Consider the following 24,867-nt stretch of genomic DNA (forward strand, 5'->3'; position numbering starts at 1 on the left):
TTAAATCAAAAGCATTTTACTTGCAAAAGAGCCTTCCGGTATTTGCTTACCTGGATTAAAAAATGTGTTTGTCTGCTTTTGTGTGTGTTTCCACCATCTTTCCCTATGTGCACATGATATTGTGGTGATGATGATGATGATTGTTATTATAATTATTATTATTATTATTATTATTATTATTATTATTATTAATATCATTATTATTGATATCGTTACTATTATTATTATTATTATTATTATCATCATCATCATTATTATCAATATCATCATCATCATCATTATTATTCAGACTGAAATGTCCTTTACTGTTTGCATCCCTCAGGAAAACGCCGATGTGGAATGGAAGTTTTCTCGCACTGTGCTCTGGATGTCGTTCATGGACGATAGCTTCACGGTTCCGCCCCCTTTCAATCTGGTTCCAGATTTCGGCGCCTTATGTTCTAGATTGACTAAATGCCTTGAGAGAAAGAAACATCAGGAATCGATCATGCTCTCCGAAATGGTAAAGTAGAGACAATCTGTAAGGGGAAAATCCAGTCCAAGTATAAGTTGGTCTGATAAGAAAGAGTAAAATATTACGAGTTCAACCGTACGGTAAAATTTTGATCGAAATCGGGTGAAAAATAAGGAAGATACGACATGTTAAAGCTTTACTATTTTTTGCAAAACTGTTCTTGAACGATCAATCATTATGAATATGCAAATGGCAAAGTGAGCATGTCATCCCCTCACAACTTGTCATGATAATAGATTTAGTTTGTCCATACGATTTTGAAATTTCCAGTTTTTCATTCAAACGCATTTACGCCTGAGGCTCAAATCCTTGTGTGTCTAACTGATCACTATTCTTAAATTATTCAACGATGAGTAACATTATGTTTCAGATTTCAATGACAGCAACATTGAATTTTCGTTATTTTTTGTACACGATCAATGGAAAATTTGGACGTTATGACATGGTTAGCTCACTCATTTGCATATTCATATCCACTGTACAAGAACTGTATTGCAGAAATTAACAAAACGTGAAAATGTCTTAACTTCCTTATTCTTTTATCCGATTTCAATCAAATTTTTACCTTTTAACTCATAAGATTTTACCTCTTTTTATCAGATTAACTTATATTTGGACTGGATTTCCTGTTTAAAGGCTTCGGCACGCCGAGCACGGTAACAGCAACGGTAAGGATTTTTGCTATGGTGCGCTAAAAGGAACCATGCCTTTTTCTATTTTGAAGAAAAAAAAAAACAAAAGATCAATAATTCGGTATAAACTCACCCAACATTTATTCTTATCTCAAAATCAAGAGCAACAAATCACCAGTTGAAGACCTCTTTTGTAACAAGATTATTAGCGGGGAAATGATATTTTAACAGAACCAGACATGGTTCCTTTTGGCGCACCATGGTAAAAAATTGGATCGTTGACGTTACCGTGCCCGGACGGTGTTCCGAGGCCTTAACACTGACTAGTTCAGTAACCTCTATAGTGTAATACGCTTTGCCGTTAAATGTCTAGTTTGGCTGGAAATATACTTCTTGAATGTCTGAGAACGGGTCGAAACGAGATCTGGCAAAATGCGCCTTGAAAACATTCCCTTAAAACGAAAACGGACGAGAGTAGGGAAGTTAAGTTCGAAATGTATACTGGTGAATGTGTGATTTCAGGGGTGTTAATATCTCGTTTTACTATCGACGCTAAATATCAATGAGTAAAATCTAATATCAAGTGCATTTAGATGAATAAAATATAGAAATGCTAAACATGATGTACAGCACATGAAATAGCAGCGACAGTGGTGAGGACATGGAAGGCAATAATGACAAATTGTCTTATATATATATATATATATATATATATATATATATTATATACATATTCTAATTTTGAAATAAGTAGCCTAAACGGGCGTCTTCAAGAGAATCAGGGAGGACGAATGTCTGTATGGTACCCAAGTAACGCACACAACTCAGTTGCTTCTTTGCGCTAGCTTGCCAACATCCACTGGTCTTAAACAGAGATGGGACCAAGTGGAACTAAGACATAAACCAGTGTGTGAGAAGTATCACATCGTCCGAAGGACCGGTTTGCCAAATCAAATATTCAAATTCATGAGAACACTTTAAAATCTGTTCGTTACTATTAGGAATTGTGCTAAAGGCTTTGTACGCCGTAAGTCGCACAACAACTATGCAAAACTCACATTCCAAGCAATGATATATAAATTATAATATCATTTGATATGATATGAATAAAAATATCGAAGGATACATGATTATCAATTAATTGCAACGATAACTGAAGTTCTGGGACTAAAATAGGAGTGACGTAGATGCATTATTAAGTTGGTTCATTTATGTAGGTGTATAATTTACCTCATGAAGCCACCAAACTTACAGTAACAAGCCGGATTATGTCGAAGTAGAATAATGTCTTTTGTATTTCATTTTCTCCTTCATTCCATTCCGTACTTTCTTTCAGTTCGTAAGTATAAAACAAAGAAATTCGGTTGGTATGTACTTTCTGTCGTCATTTCGCTGTGACACGTACGTTCATCCTAACTGCATGACTCGATCAGTCGATCGAAGATTTCATCGTTTTGCACTGTTTGAATAGTGAGCATACTTTGCACCGGCTGGCCTATTACAGTTATAGCCAGCGCATTGCACAATGTCTGTTGTGAGTCTGTGTATTTTTTTTCCGTTAACTCTGCGCTGTTTCCGTATTTTCTGTTGCTATTTTTTTGTTTATTTCTTGCACGCGCCGCGCTTCTTGACGTGCTTAAAGTGTTCATTTTGTTCTTAGTGATTGCCGGGTTTGTGTGGGAAATTATTGCCTAATTTGTTCCAATTCGACCAATTAAATGAAGAGGTTTTTTATTACTGTCTGTCTGTGGTCGATTTGTCTAATGTGACAGAGACACCGTAATCTCACAGGAATTCTCCTTCCTTTTTAAAAATAGGCAAACCTCTTGGCAAGGTTTCGGGAATACTGTGATGATAAGATCATCCCGTAAAAATAAACACAAATACAGAAATCACGATAATATTGGCAGACCTTCACCATTTTAATACAGCTGAAACCTACATTGAATGGGGTTAGGTAATGCCAATGTCGTATAGTGTAGAGACCACGGGCTCTTAGTCCCTCGATATACCCCATGAGGAGACCGGTGTGTATACAATGATTATGCCTGTCTTGAACAAGATGAAGAAAATGGAGAAAAACACCAACAACCCACCCTATACTTGGCAGTACTATAGGGTGACTGCATATTGGTCGTTAGTGTGATTTTGATGATGCTGTTGCAGCGTGTTATAATGATAAAAGTAATATTGATTATGATGATTATAATGATAATTATAGTAATAGAATAATAACAGAAGTAGTAGTAGTAGTAGTAGTATAGTAGTAGTAGTAGAAGTAGTAGTAGTACTACTACTACTACTGCTACTACTACTACTACTACTTCTGCTACTACTACTACTTCTACTACTAATACTTCTACTACTACTGCTACTACTACTACTACTAATACTACTACTACTACTACTACTACTAATGATAATACTAATAGCATAATAGTGATAATAACAATAATAATCAATAATGTTCACGACAACATATTACAGACTTGTATTGATGTTCACTCGTATATTTTCTCACCACTACATTTATGTATTGACAATAATGGAAGATATTAAAGCAGAGATGAAGTGAACATCGATTGAAAAGAGGAGTGTAATTACGCACCACCACCACCCCTTTTTTGGTAGTCATTACTGTCTAACTCGATCGTTTCATACTGGATTCTGAATTTCCCATACACTTATACAGTAACTACTAGGCTTTGGTAAGGGAAGGATTAAAAACGTACGTGTGTGAGACATGAAAATGGCCAGGAGGGACTGTAGGCAGAGATATAAAGAAGCTTATTGCCGGAAACCTTATTTACGTCCCTACTACGCGAGGTTGGATAATACATGTATTTTACGTAGTATCCTGCATGGCCCTCGCATTATAGTCAGTGTAACTCCAACAGGAGAAGGGCAACATACACGTATTCATACAATATACGGCCTGTACTACCTGGTATATCTATCTCTGTGAATGAACACAATATATCAAGAATATAAAGAATTACATCATAAAGCGAAATAAGAATATTATCCTTTTTCTATAGTAAAGGTCACATTCTTTCACCAGTATGTGTACAACCAGTGTATCCGGCACTTAATATGATGACCATATATTTGACATTTACTGTAAACACAAAATATCAAATCTCCTATTTATACTATGATTACATTTTGCTCTCTTTAAAGAAAAGATGATAACGAATTTCCATATCAACATTCGTATGGTATAGAGGAACATTTGGTAACCCCTCTCACCCCAACCCCGGAACAGACAAGAACACTTAGTAAAGAAACCTAATATTGTTTAAGCTAATTCATATAAACGAATGTACCTCAGGGACATGGATAAATCCTATGTACCTATTAGACAATTATCAAATAACCTATCAGACGTCATGATAACAGATTAAATGTTTTCCTCCTTTTGTCATTTCCCCTTTTTGTCAAATTCTGTCGTGCATTCTGTCAGATCGTGAGTACCAAACAACTGTACACCGTTGGTGTAGAACCATCGTAATCTTTGTAATGTTTTCATATCAATGCATTATGATTCTAATCTTATGTCAGTATTGTTACAGGTGTCGTTCTGCATTTCACCTCAATAACTCTTTCCTTTATTCATCACCAATATGTGCATTCGACTGAATGTGTGTATCGCACCCAATCTTGTACTCAGTCGCAGTTGTTGTCTTTCGGTATGATTATGAAGATTGCTGCAGCTGTACATGAATTCATTTATTGTTTTCGACCACTAGTTGTCACTCGTGTGCCATTGTCTGTGGACATTTTTAGTAACGTGATCGTCCAACGTCTGTGGGATCTGATTTCTCCATGGTCTTCGTATACCTTTTTTGTGTCAGTGTGTTTGATCACGAGTCCGGTGGTCACAAAATACCAGCATAGACAAGATTTATGCAGTTTCTTGGAAAAAAGTTCTTTTTTTTTCACAAGGTTTAGCGCAAAGCAGGCCCTAGCGGACCACGTCAATCATATCATTATACACAGAAGGCTGGGCGTTTATATAACTCTAATTTCTCACTAAAATTTTCACTTGTAAAAAAGGCTATACCTTATGCAAAAGCATAAACAACACAGAGAAATAAGCAGATAACACACACACACACACACATTATATGCACACACATACAGTCACACAAAATAAAAACCTCCCTCCTTTCAACAGGAGCTTCAGTTGGCATTTTAAGAAAACGTGGACGCGCTGCAGGTGGCTATTAGGCGGCGATCTATCTCTGCTGCTTATCTCTTTCTGTTGCTTTTATATCAGTGGTCATAGCCAGTTGAACCACTCCCCCTTTCTTGGAAGTGACCCTCGTCATTTCTATCCTCATTTGAATACTCCTATCTGCATATTTGCAGGAAAAGTATCTGACTTGATAAGTGAGAGAAGGTTTATATGGCAAATGGATAAGCGTATCATTATATCATCACTATTACTACTATTATCACTATAAATTATAACAATCTCAAGTTTTGACACAAATGTATAGTACAAATAATGATCACTTTCGATTGAGAAATTTTCTCTTTTCTTGAATTCAGTGAGATTGAACCATCAGGGGTGTATGAGGGGAATACACATTTTCTTTGTCAAGCTGTATTCATACCTTCCAGAAAAGAAAATTTCGAAATGTGATTGTAATAATAATTGAGATGCCGTAGAAGTCTGAAATAATATTTGCTTATCATATCGTATATTTCAAAATTAAAATATATTTCAAATTATCTTGCCTCATAATAGTTCACCTGTATACTCAAACTGGAAGTTTAATTTCTTTGATATCATTGTCATCACTATCGAATTAATGATCACGTTATTTCTATATGTTACTAACATGACTATTACTATCGTCACACTCAATATTGATATAATATGTAATACAACTGTTGTCCACATCAATCCCCATATGACCACTTATATTATGATAACTACTATTATTGTTATTTTCTTTATTTAACCATCGATAATGATCTCTTTATCATTTAAAGTCAATGTCATTGTGGTTCTTATGATCATGTTCAAATAATTTTCGTCTTAATCGAGATTATTTTCTTTCTTACAGATGCGACACGAGTACCAAAGTGTAAATCAGGAAGAATATCAGGTAACATAATGATATAAAACTAAAACCTGTCGCACATTATACGACTTTCGGTCGTACGACTGACAGACTTTGGATCCGAAAGAAATCACGACAGCCTCAGAATAAACATGCTGGTTTATTCCAGATCCAAAGTCGCTTAGTCGTGGGACCTAAATTCATATACTGTGCAGATGGTGTGCGGCGAGCTTTAGACTATCACTTTGAATGATTTTTTTATGCCCTTTGTTTGAACGTATAGTGTTTCAAAGTCGTAAAGTGCTTCTTAACCATTTATGCGAATATGATATTGAATAATGATATAGATATATCACTCCAGCTGTTTGACATTAACGTCAAAGTCGAGGAACGTAGTATTTTGAAATGCCCCGAATGAGAAATTTAACGGAAACATGATATTGGTTCAAAATTGTTCGATTAGGAAGTGACTTCCATGTGGAAGATCTACCTCACCAAAAGTACTGGCTGGCACTGATAGAGGGCTTTTGTAACGTTTCCATCCTATTCCTTTGATACTAGATTCCCAGTACACAATGAAAAATGGAAGCTGAAATGCAAACACCAGAATAAGGTGTTGTGATGATATCAAAGAGTTAGATTTAATGCAATGATCTAAATCATTAACATTATTAATATTGTGAATTTACATTTATGAATGTTGTGAATGTTAATTTACAGATCAGCAGTTGCGATTTTAACAAATTTAGTTTGTAGAGGGAAACATAGTGAAGAAACTCGCACCTGATTATCAATGTTCTTTGAAAATCAGTTCCAGTGGTCAGATATTCTGGAGGACTACTTGTCAGACCCTTCATGGCTTTGATTGAGTTGAATTTACCTGAACTGGATTACTTTTCTGCTATTTTTCGTAATATAGAATGTGATCGCACAGATCATGGATCGATATATTGCCAACAGACTGACGAGTGAACAAAGCGCCACCGGTGATATCAGCCCGCTCGACATCCGAGACCTTCGGAACGACGTTGCGTCACTCCGGTGAGGTCGCCTGACCTTGAAACAATGATTATGACATGCTAGTTTTAAATCATTGAGCGGTATTATTTACTGTCGGAAGTTAAGAGAGAGATCAGACTGAAAGAGAAACCATGATGCCCTCGGAAGACAAGAAAACTATTCATGATTATAACATTCTATGAATAAAAAAAGGACTTTGACCTTCTCTAATTAGAATCAACTTCATTGTTATAAAAATTGTGAATTGTATTCCTGTTTTACCATCAAATACGGGAAAAGAGGGCAATATAAAAGGTAAAGGTATATCCATCTATCTATCCATCTGTTTATCTTTCTGTCTGTATATCTGCCTCTCCATCTCTATCTATCTATCTATCTATCTGTCTCTCTCTCTCTCTCTCTATCTACATATTTGTCTATCTCTCTTTCCATATACATATAGCGAAAGAACGCCCATTGTAACGTGCGATCAAGGAAATGATCATTCGATTTTCCCATAGTCTTTATAGAATATTGATCTTTCATGCAACTCTAATCCCCAGGTTCGACATCACCAAACAGCTGACTCAGATGGAAGAGAGCCTCACCCGGGGCAACCAACAAGGAGATCAAATCTTCGGCCAGAGCAGGGAGGCGAAAGTGGTCTTTGACCGAACTCTGGAGATCGACGACATGGTGTACAAGTACAAGGCGGCGCTACGCAACATCTTTGAGAGCGTCGAGAAATACAAGGTGAGTGCGGCGGCAGTCCCCTCATGAATATGCATTATGCATAACTTATGAGAGTAGGCCCTATTCATTTTTTTTAAACGTGTTCTGCTTAAGACCTGTCATATAGACACAAATCATATCATTTGATGATTAAGGTAACCTCTAAACACTGTCTTCTGTTTGAGCTGCTATTACCGCAAGTGCATAGTGTGATGCGGATACATCCGACTTCTGCTACAGTTTACGCCATCATTTACCTCTTTCAAAATTCAGGCAAATATATTCATTACCAATAACATGTTAATGATCATATATACAATTTGACGGACTGTGTTTCACAAAAAATGAAATCTTGGGGAATTTTCCTATTTTTTTTTCTTTTTATGGTTGTCCACACATGACGTCATGAAGTGTGCTAGTTCTGATATCAAGCGATGACAATCCTGAAACTTTAGCAATTTATGAGCTTTGAATCGATTGTCCGATTTCCCTCAAACTTTCATCGATGTGTTCTGCTAATATTGCTGCTTTCACTCAGTCCACATTTATATTTTGGTTGTGGTTTCTTTTAAAGCTAACGATGTTTTTAAACATTTACGGGACTGCTTCCGTTGTATTAGCTTTCCTCTGATAGATAACTGGTTATTCAAAATGGTCTATTAATCACTTTAAGGACACAATCGTTTCATTTTCTTTTAGGGTATCGTCCCGACGAGCGAGGATCTTGAGTCATGGTTTATACGAATCGTCCCCCAGGTGGGACCAACAGTTACTGTTGAAGCACCACGGCCTGAATCCCACTCCATCGGTGCTCAAGTCGGCTCTCCCCCTGTAGAAATAAAATCCATCGAAACACAGACCACAGTAGCGATCACGGACGTTACTCCGGCGCCAGCACCGGAGTTGGATGTTACAAGCGCCGAAACACAGACGCCATCAGCGGATTTGGATGTTACAAGCGCCGAAACACAGACGCCAGCATTGGATTTGGATGTTACAAGCGCCGAAACACAGACGCCTTCAGCGGATGTGGATGTTACAAGTGCCGAAACACAGACGCCAGCAGCGGATTTGGCGGGACAGGGAGTTCAGACGGATGAGACAAGTGTGAGCTCGTCGGAGACGCAGACGGATGAAGTGGAAGTAGAGCACGTCGAGACGGTAGAGAGGAACGGAGCACCAGAGGAGACGAGAGCTCCAGTCATTCAGGAGGAAGAAGATGCGCAGAAAAAGAGACTCACCCGAAGTTCCGGAGGTCTGGTTGTCTCCCTCGTCAGGAAGTACGAAGAGGAAACGGAACCCCCGGAAAAGACGAAACCGCGGTGGCGGCGTGAAAGGCGACCGTCTCGTATTCCACGTCTGAAACGATTCGCCAATAACAACGACCAGAACTGGAATGACATCACTGAGTGATTATCAAAAGATGACGAAGTTGACGGCACAACGCCAGCTATTGACCAAAAATGTACTCTGTCTTTTCGTATACCAGTTTGCAATATAATGCCTTATGGCGCAATGCGGCAGATTTCCAAGTTGTAAAAAGAAAAAAGAGGGGAGGAAAAGAAAAAAAGAAAGACGAGCCGCCTGTGTTCATACTTGCCCGAAGAAAGGAATATGTAGTAACCTCAAGATATTGGAGTGCTGAAATCGTACATGATATCAAGTATGCTCATTAATGATTCTCCATTCTATGCTTTTTATTATGATTATGATGATAGCTAGGTATTCGCAATGAGTATCAGTAATAACAGATGATTGAATATTATCATAGTCTGAATCCCTCTTTCCTACTCGCTCGTGGTGTCCTGTCTACAAATTATATATCGAACTTAAGAACTATTCTAGAAAAATTCTGCGAATCTATCATTCTATCTGATCTACTTTCATGTAGCCTCTGTAAGAACAAGCTGAGTTTCTTCACACAAGACATATGAATGATATGTAATATGAATATGTGTATATTTTGCCTATCTTACAAATGCTGTCACTGTCTGGCGTTATAGTTTCTATTATCAATTCAGGGATCAGGAGCAATATACTACGACAGGGTAATACAAATATTTCTGCTGGCCGTGCGTTTGCGACAACGATTTATTGAAGAAGTTTGAATATCCTTTTATGTCTTGGCTTACTTTTAGCGGCACTTAGCATGTTAAGAGAGAAATTAATCACGTTGAAATAACTACTGTGGCACTCAGAGGACTCTTATCCGTTCTCAAGCGTATAAGCAAAAAAAGAAAAGAATTTGACAGTGGATAAACGGCGCTATTAACCTCAGCGTCGGAGCTGTGATAATTCTCTACAGACTAAATGCATGGTACACTTGGCTCTTTTAGACAGCGGCTTAAGTTATGTCATATGTGTGTGTTTTAAATCGCAGCTTAACACCTTACTTACTTTTGAATTTGTAACTATATTTGTTGTATTATAATATCATGTCCTCCTGCCTTAATTAAGCCAAACTTCCATTCTGGTAACCATGATATTGATGCATGAAATTTATCGTTTTACAATGATATTGATCCTCCTTCATCACTCTTCTATTCTTTTGTCTTTCTGTGTATTTTTACAAGAAAGAATGGCCTCCTTTGTTTGTTTGTTTTTTCACGCGTTATCATCAATAGCCAAGTCATTCGGGGTCATCCTACGAGACAGACATACATGAGCATGACGAGATATTTCACACTGGTGTTTTTTTTTATATAGTAATGTTTTGTTTGACGCTTTGAATTGATGATTCAAAAAGTATTCACAATCTTAACACGCTCGAATTTCACAGTGTGAAGAGATTTCACACTGTGTTCACAATGTGTTCACACTGTGTTTTACATCGTGTTTCACACTGTGGGACACTGTTCTTCCCAGCAGAGACAGCTCTTCTGATTGTATGTCATGCATCCATACTCCTCCCATGTTACTTAAATGAGTCGACTCCATGACAAAGTAACATTCTTCGCAGGAGGTTTGCACTCATTCAGGAAGTCATCAATATTCTTTAATATCTTCTCTCTTTTTTTTCAAATCAAGAGAGAATTGCGACCAGTTGTGACAAACACAGAAATAAAAATGAATGGAAATGCAAAGTATTTTTGAAATCCATTTTTTAAAAACAAATTATTATGTGTTGCTGGCTGGCTGGTTGTTTTTTTTTTTTCGCAGAGTAATATGTTCAAATTGACCAGGAAATTGTATTCTCATAGGTGTTAAGTGACTGAAATTTCATCTATGTTGGTGCACTCTTTGTTTTTATTTGCAATAATCATTGCAAATCAATCTTAAGCATTTTAATAATACTGGGATATATATACAAAACAGTACAAAGTCTAATAAAGTATATTGCATTTGACCTGACCTTCCATTGTTATTCTTGTTTGTTTTTCCTTTGCATGAAACTCTCCAGGCAGTAACATCTTGTTGAATTGCAGTGAGGAGATACTTTTTTTATTAACTCTTTTTCTTTGTTTTATGTGGGTATGTTTTAGTCATTGCCCTGCACTTTAAAAAAAGGGAAAAACATCTCATTCATGATTGTTTAAATTTGTATCACATTATGCAGTTGGGGATTGAAATTTTCGTGATTACTAATTATAAACATGAAAAAGAATATTATAATTATAAAGCATGAGAACACACAAATAAAAGAATAAAATCGCAGTCGGAGCGGAGTTCACATAAATGACAGTGGAGGGACAAAGCATTCTTATGTGTGACACGGGGGGGGGGGGGGCAGTTCTCCCCACCTCATCCTCCTCCTTCCAACCCCATCCCCTTCCCCCGACAGAAAGAGAAGAAAGAAAGCACATCTGAAGGATGTATTTTCTGTATTCACAAGCTTGCCATTTGTCAGCTAAGTCACGTATCATTTGCTCCTGCGACAATTGCTCCCATGAAAATTCTGCACGCCAGGCCAAACATGAATTCTTCCTACAAACATAATCCTAACCCTAATCCTAATCCTCACATCAAACCAAATCTAAAACGCTATCACAACCCCAACCCTATAAGTCCTTGGAGAAAACGACACCGGAGCAATTGTCGCAGCTGGAGTGAATGTCGTGTCACCGGCAGACCCACAGTGGCAACTCATCATCCTAACTTCCCTGATTGGACGTGACGAAATAGAAAAGGGGCTTTCCCTAAGTCTGCTCTGGAGCACCCTTTAAGAAAAAAAAAACACTACAGAGAGAGGATTGCTTTGCCATCTCACGAAGTGCGTTTGGATGCAAATTTCAAAGATAGCTGATGACTGAAAAAACCCAACCTGATATCTTATACTATTATTTCAGCTTCATCGTCTGCATTCGTCATCTCCCGAGGCAACCAAGGTCACTACATCCCACCCCTTGTTTTTATAATTTAATTTTTAAGTGATGTAAGTGTATCTCTGCCGACCCGCTGCTGGGAAATGCAAGAATGTACATGATACATTAACCTAGATAACTTTAATTCAATTTCCCGACAGCAAAAGAAAATGGTTTAGAATATATATATGATTAATCTGTGTCAGGCGGGTATTTTGATAGACAAAAGATCGAAAATGGCTTGGATATAAAAAATGTGTTTCATTTTCATCTCAATCGAGCTTTTGGAAATGACTGGGTATAACCTGCCATTCGTTAATAGTAAAAGTACATTTTGAAGCAGCCAACTGCCCCCAAAATAACACACACACACACACACACACACACAATATATATATATATATATATGTATATATATATATATATAAATGTATATATAAATATGTATATATATGTATATATATGTATATATATATATATATATATATATATATATATATATTATATGTATATATATATCATGAAATCACAACAGAGGAATGCAGGGAATGCATTGATAGCCAATCTTGATTTAATGAATAATCCGAATTTTCGAGGATCCTATTCGCACTGTCACTCCCTGAAGAAGAGGAAGGATCCTCGAAAATTCGGATTATTCATTAAATCAAGATTGGCTATTATTTGCATTCCCTGCATTCCTCTGTTGTGATTTTATTATTGCTATTTCTAGTACTGCCAATACGCGGAACAACTACAATATATATATCATGTATATATATAAATATGTATTTATATACAGAGAGAGAGAGAGAGGGGGGAGGGAGAGATAGATATGTATCATTATAAGATAATTATGTGGGATATGAGGAAAGATATATCAAGTAATTTGTTGTCCGCAAAAGCATGGGAAACATAAATAAAAAAAAATCCTAAATCTTATCCCGCAGTAGGGGCTTACGCCAACAGTTTATTTTCTATACACAAATTTTGGTGATGTACAAGCGAGATTAGTTTAGAAGGAAAGAATTTCAGGGTGATAATGATATATATATATATATCATTTAATTTCCTATTTACTCGGGGTGATAACTTCAGTGTAACCACTGCTTTCTTAGTGAGTCCTGCCGTTACTATTATAAGCCAACCTTGCCAGGTACCCATTCATACACCTGATATATTGTGGTAGAAACATGTTGTCCAAGAACTTAAAGGGATGGTAGAGTTTTGGTTGAGACCTAATTTTAGGTTTCTAACATTTTTTGGTGAGATAATGAGAAACCTCTTATGAAATATGAAAGAGCATGTAATTTCACGAGGAATTCAATGTTTATTTGATGAAAATTAGTTTTGAAATGGCTGAGATATCCAAAACAGAGCGATTCTAGTAAGTGTGGGACCCACAATTCATTACGATCGCTTTGTTTTACTTTGTTTTTGGATGTTTCAGTCATTCCAAACCCGATTTTCTTCAAATAAACTTTGAATTCCTCTTAAATCGGTATGCTCTGTACTATTTCATAAGTATTTTCTTGGTATCTCGCACAATTCTCATCTCTACCAATACTGTACATTCCCTTTAAGAACTTGATAGGACGACCACTATATACCACACTATGCCACAGAGCCCGTCCCACTGTAATACTTTGTTTCAGTTATTTCGACGAACTGATGTCCAACGCTTTAAAATATATAGCTTTCACACTGTGAATATTAAGATGTCTAACCAGTTCCCATTATTCCTCCAACTCCTTGGCCTCTGGCTTCTCGTCCACATTAAGATTGCGTGTTTAAACAATATCTGTAAACGTATGTACGTAGTTGGCATTCCATAAACCCGTCAAGAGCGGTGGTTGAGATACGGAAATCTGTTGAGCGCTTGTGTGCATAATAATAATATTATGTCTCCTTTCTCTCCCTTTCGCTCTCTCTCTCTCAATCTATCTCTCTCTCTTTGTGTGTCTGAGTATGTGTGTGTGTTTGTTTGTCTATGTTCCTGTTTCTGTGTGTTCATGAATGTATGCCCATAACAGAACGATCCGAAGGCTTCTTTTCAGTTAAAAGTGCATTCACAATATAACAAAAAAGTGGTCATGACGAAATTCATATCACAACTGTGTAGAAATTCAGGCCCCAGCATTATCAGCTTCTTCCTTCTTTCCTTTTTTTTTCTGTTTAATCGTTCGGCTATAACGGAATTTTGATATAACGAAAGAAAAACGCCGGTCCCAAGGACTTTGCTATAACGGGAGTCGACTATACTTTGATGTATATATGTATAGATGGCTTTGTAAGTTCATGAACAGATCTGAACTGCATGCAGCTTTCGTATTGAGCTGTCTTTTTGCTGTGTTGTCACTAATACTAGTGTTCCTGTTCTTTTCTCAATATATTTCTCTCCATTTCTCTTTCTTTCTCTCTCTCTCTCTCCATCTCAATTCCTCGCTAATTTGATTCGTTTTTAACTTGTTTGTACTTGGTAGAAAAACGCCGCGGCACTGTGGCTATAAAATATCTGTATATACGAAAAGGTGAATATCGAGTACACACATTGATTGAGAACTAATTTCAAATTATAGCGTCTTGCTTTCTTAACCTTTTCATAACCTTTGTGGATTGTGTCAGGGTACAGTGTCAATAGCGTTGCAATTTGTCATATTTTGCAGCGAGAACTGAGTCACGTGCTATCCAGCTCATGATGGTAGACATACATTTGCTTTGCGTGCTTGCATCGCTTGTACAACTTTTGTCCAACGGCGGAAGTATCTCACGATCGAGTATACAGCGATCTCTGGCGAAATTCTGTCGGAATTGAGCCCGTGCAATTGCAATTGATTGACTCTGTGCTTGGAGGTGGAGATATGTTTTGAAAAACCACAGTCTCTACTGACTGTGACCACAACGTGACATTACAATCTAAAGTAATATCTGGCCGTGGTAATTAATCTGAATAAGCCTGGCTGGAGATCGATTCGTTTGGTCTTCCTGTATACATTCTCATCATAAAACATAAATGTGCTGTTAGCGAGATCTGCTATTCGTGATCGATTTCCGTCAAAATTGACTTTTTAATTTTTCGTGGTTATTGATGTTATTCTGTTTATCGTTTTGTCGCAAAGCAATTGGTACTTATATATTGTCATTTTACACTTGCAATACATTTTCTTGCAGTTGGAGTAGGATTATCAAAAACTCGTTCGGTGATAACTGCCTGTCAATGGCGCTGGACGATACGGAGCGAAATATTTTAGCGACACTGATCAATAAGCACCATTTCCAGGGCCGTTCACCAGTTACGTGTTACTATGGCAACCCACATAAAAGTGTGTTTGACAAATGTACGGTGAAGTGCGCGCGCTTGATAGAAAATGGACTCGCCTTATCGAATTTCTAGGATGCGAGAAACGAGATCGGAATACCGGGCAAAATCTGTCCACTCTCCGGGGCTCATCTTGCATCATTTTGAGACATGACCCGACCACTCGCCTCATTGTTAACCTTGCTTCGCTATCTTCGTGACCATTGGGCAAACAGAGCTTGCGTCAAGTATCTGCATTTGGAGCGAGAGGACACATTTATACAAACCAGCAGATTCGGACGAAATTTTGTCTGCAAACATTTCTGTTTCTCATTTGTAAAACAGATTATGATCATATTTTGTGCAGGTTCACACGCCTAGTGCAAAACATAGTATCTGTTTCTCATGTTCTCAAGTCACAGAGCTGATATTTTGGCTGTGAGGAAAGGACAATTTCTCTCTCCACGGCGTTCTGTTCGGAGATGTGAAGTGTGTTTCTCACTCAGTCGGAATAATTGTCACGTCCAGACTTGAGGAAATGCCGGGAACTATTTGCCGTCCAGAGGATAAAAAGATGCACAGAAAGGTCTTGTCGCCGCGACCTACCCCAAGAGTTCAGTAAAATTGATTGTTTTTGGATGCGACATTTGAAAATGTTTTTCGTTACAAGTAGTTCAGCTTGTGATGTGAATTCCTTCCTTCGGTGGCATAAGACGGCTTCGATCCCCCGGTGATATCAAGACAGTGGCATCTCTTGAGTTATCGTCCGTGTGGCAAAGTGAAGTTTGCTGTCCAGAAAATGTTCCCTAAGAGAGCGACAGATGTGACGGAAATCACGAATTTCAGCTCACTCTAAACCAGCGATTGCGATTTCAAGAAATGTTTGCACTACCTTTGAGAGGGACCACCAATGAGGATGGTTTGCGCCGTCCGGCCTTTTTTTTTTTCTCTTCATAAGATAGAAATGTATACCTTTGTTTGAGTTATTCCGGATGTATTAAGATTTTTAAACATAGGCCAACATAATCCTCACAGACTGTGAGGTAACCACAGTATTAGTATCACATCATTTGTAATGCGACAACTTGTCCTCCTTGCTGAACTTGTGGAATCTCTGGCTGATGCACAACGTCAGCGTTTATGACAGACTAGGGACGCATAGATGTATTCATGGTATTTATTTGAATGTAGGACAGCTGTTAGGTTTCTTTAAGTCTGCTACAACGACTTCGTCTTCACTGCCGAATATAGCGCGAATAACGAGTTGGTAGCCCGGACAAGCCCCCAACAATTTCTATAAGCATTTGCATTGGAAATCTCAGACTTTTTCCCTCGAATGAAGCAGAAGCAGGAGTAAGCAAGCATACAGTGGACTCCCGTTATAACGAAGTCCTTGGGACCGGCAGTTTTCATCCGTTGCATCTAAAGTTTTGATAGAAGCGAACAGATGAAAAATAAAAACTTATAGAACAAATAATGTTACGGTGTTAATTTTCACTTCCTTTTTGACCGGAATTTCGTTATAATCGTGTTCGTTATAACGGAAAACACTGTACAAGCATACATCATGATATCAACAAGGACACACAATACCACTGCTCAGATGACTGGCGTCGACTTCTTCGTCATCCATTCACCGGGGAAAATCGTCTTTGGCTTGTGTCTGCTCATCGTCAGTGTCGTGGCGACGTCGTTCACCCTCGCAGTCCTCAGGCGCTCCAAGAAAAAAGGCGATGATGACAACTCCATCATGCTGTTCCAAGTCAGTTCGATCTACAACATGATTGCAACATTCTTTATGGCGGGACTCGCCATAAGCTATGACAGTGAGGGCGCTTTAGAGTACTCCCCGTATGTGTGTCAGACATTTAAGGCGTTCATGTTCATGTTCAATTTTCAGACCAACGTGTCCATGGCTGCTATTGCGGTTAACCGCTACCTCGTCATTAGGTGGCCGCTTCAATACCGCCTCTTCCTCGGGAGGAGGCGAATGAAGGGAGTCATACTAACAATATTCGCGATCTCCTCCTTGTACATGATGTACCTACCTGTACCAGGATTTCCGTTTTATCAAGGACTGACGGCAAATTGTCTATCCCCAGATTATCCACTTAGAAGTCAAGTAATCATCAGCACGTGTATGACGGTGCTCTGGTTCTCCAATCAACCCGTCGTTGTGTGTGTCAACGCGTTGCTAGTAAAGTGCGCGCTCAGAGCGCGGCATACGCGTCGCGTCGCGTTCGTGAAAGTTGTCCAACCGCATCCGCAGTCGACGGGTAAGACTCGCGCTCCGGAGAATGCGGTCAAACCACGGGGCATCATCCTCGTGATTTCGATAAGTGTGATCTACTTCGTGTCCAGCATTCCCTCCACTGCTCTCTTGACTCTTCTCTCCCTACAGGTGGCGCCCTTCTCCCTGATGGCCTACCTAGGCATATTCACCATCTGGATCGGGATCAGCATATGGAACCTTATCGCTTTTATGTTATTCGATACCAAATTCAGACACATTGTTTGGACCATGTGTAAAAGCAACGTCACAGAAGCCATTGAGTTAGAGTAACCCCATTCCTTGCCATACATGACTCTCTATGGAAAACGCTATTGGAAATCAAATTGTCAGTTCTCTTTAATCGTCACAAATGATCGCCCAACCTAACTTTATTTCCCAGAGTAGAAAATGGCGGTTCCTCGTAATTTTCTTGCCATAGTCTTTAGAGTTTGAACTACTGTATGTCGCCAGTGCGACGTATAAAAACACTTCTTGAATAATTTTGATGCTCCCTAGATATTTATGAGTGAATGAACAACGCTCTTTAAGCATTATGTTTTACGCATCCTTATATACCAGGGAAGTGGTAGAAATTGTCGGTAGTACCATAAAACTGTGACAGTCCTATTTTTACATTATACTTCCTACGGCTAACCTGCCCTTCTTGTCTCACGTTGTCATGATAGCCTATATTTTAGCGCGAAATTTAGGGGTCATCCCACTAGACCGACACCCACGATTCATACGAGTTCGACATTGAAAACAGGTCCATGAGTCATACAGCTCGCGAGTCATACAGCCCATGGGTTAAACACTAGACAAATAAAGCCCATGAGTTCGACACTAGGTAAAAACAGCCCACGAGTTCCACAGATACAACACGGGACTTCTAATGTGTCGGTCTCGTGGGTCTTGTTAGCTAAGAGTCGAACTAATGGGCTGTATGACTCGTGAGCTGTATAACACATGGGCTGTATGACTTGTGAGCTGTTATGACTCGTGGGTGTCGGTCTCGTGACGTGCATCCGAAATTTACCGTCAAAGCACCTGAGGATGAGTACCAAAATTCCTGTAATAATGTCTTTGATGCTTAACCCATCTTCCACCCTCCGTGAATATTATGTCGGTTGGTACAGTTACCGCTAGGATACCTCATACTAACAATCAAGTCAAAGCATGGCAAGTTAAATCGGAGGGGAATAATGGCATGTAAATTCATTTTACAGTGTCTGCGATACTTGACGGGTCTTTCGCTTAATGTTAAGTATTTCAGTCCATAATCAATGTTATTACTACTGTTGATGCAGATGTTTATCTATATGGTACATGATGAGTTTACCCCCCTCCCCCCAGGTTACAGTTATATGACAGGCCTATATGCTTGAAGGCACACCAATGATGTTTCAGAAAACGTTATGTTTATGGTAGCACCCGCAAACAGCCAACACACATGACTGCGAGAATTTAGGGGCCGGCCTACATCGTTCCCTGGTGATGTTATTGTCAGAATTATTTTTTTTTAATGATAGCAAATGTCGTTATGGAACAACCCCAAAGTACTATGACGCAAGAGAAAGTTATCTCAACATTCAGATCGATGATTTGGATACAGGCAATCGGTATTTGTTCGATGACAGTTGATCACTAAAGCTACAAACACGTGGTATCGTATATCGTCTTGTTTATGATATCCCAATTATCAACTGATTTTGTATTCAGTTTTTTTATTCATCCCTTTTAGATGGAGAGGGTGAGGGTTATGAAAGCGGTAGTTTTCACTGAAACCAAACAGACTGGTGTCTCATTATATTGTCAAAAAGATAATGAATAAAGTAAAGACACGAAAATATCAGGTCAATGGTTACGGAATGTATTCATTTATTAATCATGAAATAAAGTGCTTTAAGATAGGCAGTACATGTCAAAGTGTAAAATATTTGGCAAGTCATTTTCGTTCTATATAGTCTTCATGAAGAAAGCCCACCCACTTGGTGGAAATAATACAAAGGCATAAACAAACAAACACACTATATAGTGGCAAAAACAACATAGCAAATAACTGAGTGCTACAATTCGAATCTTTCAACATCTCTATACATGTCACAGAGCATTGTGTTACATTGTAATAATTGTCGTATTCTTCAGGGTGTTTTTTAAAATTTAACTTAAAGGCTGAGCAATGTTCTTGCTGTTACAACGAATCTTCACTTTATTTACATAATTTAACGGGGAAATTTATTTATTCATCATTTATTCCTTTATTTTTATAAGGAGCAGACCGCATTGGACCTGCGATATCTCGCCTTCTTGAAGCACATAACGTCTTATCTTCATTTGCGATTTATCAGAAATTATCGGATTGGAGACGAAACCCCTGTAATCGTAGTGTTTAGAAACAACAGTTTGGTACTCTGCGTTTAATTTCAACTTTCCAATTTGTTTGCATGCGTCCGGTTTCAAAAGAAAATAATCATTTCATCCAACGTACTCAAACATTTGCATTTTTGCCTGCTTGTGCAGCATTTTTCATTGTTTTTCTTTCAGTTCTTTTTTCTTTTTAGTGATAATTTTCAGAGAAACAATAGCAATGAGAAGGCATATCATGTGTAACCATATGAGTTAATCTCACCAGAGGAGTATTTGAAATTGTAGCAAATATGTAATTGAATATGGAACAAATAAAAAAAACCCCACATACAACAGGATGGCAGAGTGAAGAAAAAAAGCTTCACTGTGTAATCAGGTGTGCATGGTTTTCAAGTCGTACAATTTGCCACTTGGAGTAGCGTGCTTTAATGACAATCATTAGCTGTTGCTGACCGCGAGACATGTCGTTATGCTTCAAGTAGACAGCATAAATAGCCAATAATTTGTAACACACAAGATTTTTTTTTTCACACACAAGCGAAAAGATAGATATATCAGATAATTTGTGCGATTTTTTTATGTGTGTGCAGATATATATCCATGCTCATGCACCATCACTAAAAACAAATAGATATGCTATAGAGCTTATTGCAATAATACTTAAAAAAAGACAGAAGTTAACAACAACGTTGTGAGTGTGCGTGTACTCTGGCCTCCGAAATTATTGCATGAAAAGGAAAGAAAACACATTTCTTTGTTAAATTCAGAAGGATATCCTTTCAGCTTCTTTATATAAAAGCTTTATCTCCAAAACAGGACAAATTCTAACAGAGCCATGAAAGGGCCAATCGGGTCTCGTTTACGATGGTTTACTGATAGTTATATCTGACTATGACCAGATGTATATTTCGATTAAACCTTTATAAAAGATCCTTAAGAAAATATCATTTTTCACCAAAGTATGATACCGTTGAAAGTATGAGGACTGCACGCGTTAACATTAGAGAACGGTTATCCATATCAACTTGAAAGTAAGAATTTTAATCACAATGTTTGCTGCAACGTCACATTGAGCGACAGTTATCGGTAAAACATAGACCGTTTAGCCGCAGAGTACATTCTATGCATGCCTTGTTCACAAAATTGCCCCTAGCAACCACAAAGCTTGTATTACGCTCGCCCTACCTGGCAACAAATAAGTGAATTTCTGCCTCCAAACCTACTTGGAGGAAGCAGAGATGAATGAAATGATTCGTTACTAGGGTGTCGAAACAGAAACATGCAGGAATTGCAATCCATAACAGAAACGGTCTATTCCAAAGCGTTTTCTTAACGTGACGATTATGCGGGCTCTGCGCATGTTGCCAAATGAAATATAGGGCAGAATGTGAAATTGTGTGCTGTCAACGTTATAAGTTTGCCGTAATTTTTGTTTTGTTTTTGTTTTTGCTTTTTTTTCAATTACCGGATTGACATTTAGGTCATGTAAGGATGATTTGACATCGTCAATCTTATCAGTGATCTTGTAATTTGAAAATATACGACACAGTTATATAATAGGGTGAAACCCCTGCGCTCTGTATTGCATCATTGAAGATAAGGAAACAACTAATCATTTTTGTGGAAAAGTAAGTGACTTTTCCAAATTTCTGAAACGTGGATCGAGAGAGGCTCTTCTCGTCATTTCGGCCCTAGCTCGGTCCATCAGTTTCTGACGAACTACTGCCCCGTCGCAGCCCGCCTCCACTTCTCGCTTCGTCGTCTTAATCATCAGCTGCGCCGGTAACGTTCTCACAATGCGACGGATAACCTTTAGTTCGATTTCGTCTTGGTCGCGATTGTCATTTTCGACGAAGCCAAGGGTTTCTCTCTTTGGTTTAGTTTGCTCAGTCGAGTCAGCATCGCTAGCCACTTTCTCCCACGAGTTCTTCGGTTCCTTTCCGCCACTGTGCGAGCTGCCAGCAACCGACGGTCTGGCGGAGAAATTGCGGTTGATCTTGGGCATGGCAGAACTGGCCGATTTGCAGGCTTTGTCAGCGGTGTGCTGCTTAGACCTCTCGACGTGGTGACTGGACGAGTGTCGCCTCCAACCCTGCCGCGATTTGCGAGGAGTAGCATCTCCTCGCGTGGGCAACGACCTCGACACGTGCTCGGTCCCCGGGCGTTCGACGTGCATGGCGTGGTCGCTGTTTTGGCGGACGAGCGGCTTCCGCTCTGCCTGGGGCGAGTTCGGGAGGCTAATGCTTCCTGGACGGGGTACCTCAACGTTCGCTGGAGCGGTTTGGGGCGGTAAGGCGGGCGTGGTTGACGAACCTGTTAAAGCTCCGGAGAGAGTCGGTGGAAGAGTTGAGGTTGTATCTGGTGCTGGTTGCGACGGCAGCTGTGGCTGAGATTGCCGAGCGTTTGGGAGGGGAGGAAACGAATCGTTTTTCTTAAACGATGCAGCGAAGAGACCGAGGGCTTTAACTTTCAGAACAGGAAATTTCACTCGTGGTTTTGAGGCCTCTGGCGATCCTTCAGTTGCATTCCTTACTAAAATCGGCGGAGCTGGAGCACTTTCCTCTGATACGTTTTGTTTTTCGTCAACCTTTTCTAATTTTTCATCAGCCTCCTTCATGGGTTCTAACTTTTCGTCGTCCTCTTTCTTTCCTTCGTCATTCTTTGACTTCCAAGCGCCTGTCATTAACAAAGGCATGTTTAGCTTTTGACGTCGGCCGAACGTCCCTTGAAGCGCGTCTCGTTTTTCGGGCGTTTTCGTCTCGTTCTCGTTCTCGTCCTTCACGCTAACCACTTCCAGCTTCGATTCGGCCTCATTTTCCTGGCCGGCCTGCGCCTCGGCGACAGCCGCGAGTTCGTCTACCGGCACCTCTTCCACTGGCTCCTCTGCAGGTTCCTGGTAGTGACGACTTCCTTTATGACTCCTGCCCTCTCCAGGACTCTTCTTCTTCGTATCGAAGCTGAAGACGTATTCTCCCTTTATCCAGCTCGTGTCTCCGTCCGGTGGAGGCGGCGGGATGTACTCGAGGTACTTCGGTCGCTGCGAGGCCTTGACGAACCGCAGCTCGTTGTCCTGATCGAACACTTGCTTGATGAAGAAACTGCGCTGGTTCCACGCCATCGCCGATTCCCGCTTCTTCTTCTCGCGGTCGATCTTCCGCAGCGTCGCCGCCAGTCGCCGCTCCTCGCCGGGGTTACCCATGCCGAGGACTCCGCCAGCCTGTCTGTCCGCCATCCCGACCCGGAGACTGCGGCCAACCTTCTGCGACATGACTGGTAGACTTCCCTCACAAGCGCTGTCCGTTCGTCATTCGTGAGATTTTCACTGTATCTAAAAGAAAGAACAAAGGGGAAGACGCATAAAAGTTATTGTGCAATAGTGTATTCGGAAATCTACCGTAGATTCTTCGTTATTTTTCCTTTTAATGCTGGACACTTCAAGGAGATTGAGAAAGGATTTATTTCACGAAGAAAGTTCTTTGTCATTGTTTGTTGAAGAATTAGAAACCATATGTCACTTTTTTTTTATTCCAGTTTCTGAAAGAAAATTACAGATCTTCCTTCATTCACTTCCCAAGACAGAACGACGATATACTCAGTACAGTATGCCCACGCCTCGTGTTTAGGGATCTTTAGTCTCAATCACATATGAAATAGATTTTCGCACAACGTTAATGCACCCATGACGCACATAAGATTTACAAGACATTACCAAACCTGATAATAACGCTCTGTTTGTAATAGTGCGAGCTCAGTTGATAACCACATGCAAGTACAAGGCACGGCGTACGTTTCTATCAGAAATACATATCCTCAACGCGCTGTAAGCATTTTATTTCAGTATCGAACTTGCTCTCGAGTGTAGCGCACGATCTGTTTCAGATCTCGAGACTATCAACAAACCTTCCTTTCTCAATTCTTTCTCCTCAGTTTACGTCGCTCTTACATCACCATAAATAATTGACGTCTTACTCGCTACGGGTTGTTTTCCTCCATTCCAAATATATTTCACCTGCCTCTACCTTGGGCAAAATATTGTTCCACGTTCTATCTCTTTTCAAAAGGTTGTGCCTGTTATACTTTCTCATTCATTCAAGTGGCCTTTTCTTCACTTTAACCTTGCGGACAGTGTGTCATTCGTACATTTATATACCCTCTGCTATCTGTTCTGCCAGTTCCGCGCATACATACTGCTCTCAAACTTGTTATGACCTTTCCCCCTGGCAATGCCCTTCTACGTATCTTGGGCATATTTATACATGTATACTACATCCTTGCAATTGTCCTCCTGGAGTATAAAGACTATTAAACCTGGTCTATCGAGAACAGGCGGCACGGTTGCTCTGGCAACAAACACTTAGAAAGATCTTTCTTTAGTCAACTTCACCCTAATCACTCCGAAATCACTCGAGCTTTCCACCCTGTTTGCTACACTCTGTCTGGCTAAGTTATAGAGGCTATTATTAGTGACAGCGAGAATAATGTCTGTCTTTTATCGATCATCCAGCAAGACATTCACATAATCCGATAGGCTAGAGCGATCGCCGACAATTGGCCTCCAATTTGAGATTCTCATTGCAGGTACTACTGTGCTGTGGCCCTGTTCATTTGAAGACAGTTTCAGCCAGAAGGTTAATAAAAATCGAACTGTGTCAATCTAGATGACTTGCTTTAAGAGCGAGGAGC

General features: G+C 39.4%; 2 protein-coding genes across 2 annotated transcripts in view; one reads left to right on the forward strand and one right to left on the reverse strand.

The window, feature by feature from the left end:
* Positions 1-9,362, forward strand: part of LOC139726211 (short transient receptor potential channel 4-like) — a 48,845-nt gene extending 39,483 nt beyond the window's left edge. Inside the window, exons 12-16 of the mRNA XM_071637280.1 lie at positions 323-502; positions 6,222-6,263; positions 7,138-7,259; positions 7,781-7,970; positions 8,649-9,362. Of these exons, the coding sequence (XP_071493381.1) occupies positions 323-502; positions 6,222-6,263; positions 7,138-7,259; positions 7,781-7,970; positions 8,649-9,362 (1,248 nt within the window). The remainder of the gene's footprint in view (positions 1-322; positions 503-6,221; positions 6,264-7,137; positions 7,260-7,780; positions 7,971-8,648) is intronic.
* Positions 9,363-21,796: 12,434 nt separating this feature from the next.
* LOC139726212 (uncharacterized) lies at positions 21,797-23,452 on the reverse strand. Its single transcript, XM_071637281.1, has one exon. The coding sequence runs from the start codon at positions 23,450-23,452 to the stop codon at positions 21,797-21,799; it is 1,656 nt and encodes a 551-aa protein (XP_071493382.1).
* Between the last annotated feature and the right edge of the window lie 1,415 nt (positions 23,453-24,867).

This window comes from Diadema antillarum, unplaced genomic scaffold, assembly GCF_040938485.1.
Source record: "Diadema antillarum isolate AM-2024a unplaced genomic scaffold, OU_Dant_1.0 seq00000081_RagTag, whole genome shotgun sequence".
Lineage (NCBI taxonomy): Eukaryota > Metazoa > Echinodermata > Echinoidea > Diadematoida > Diadematidae > Diadema > Diadema antillarum.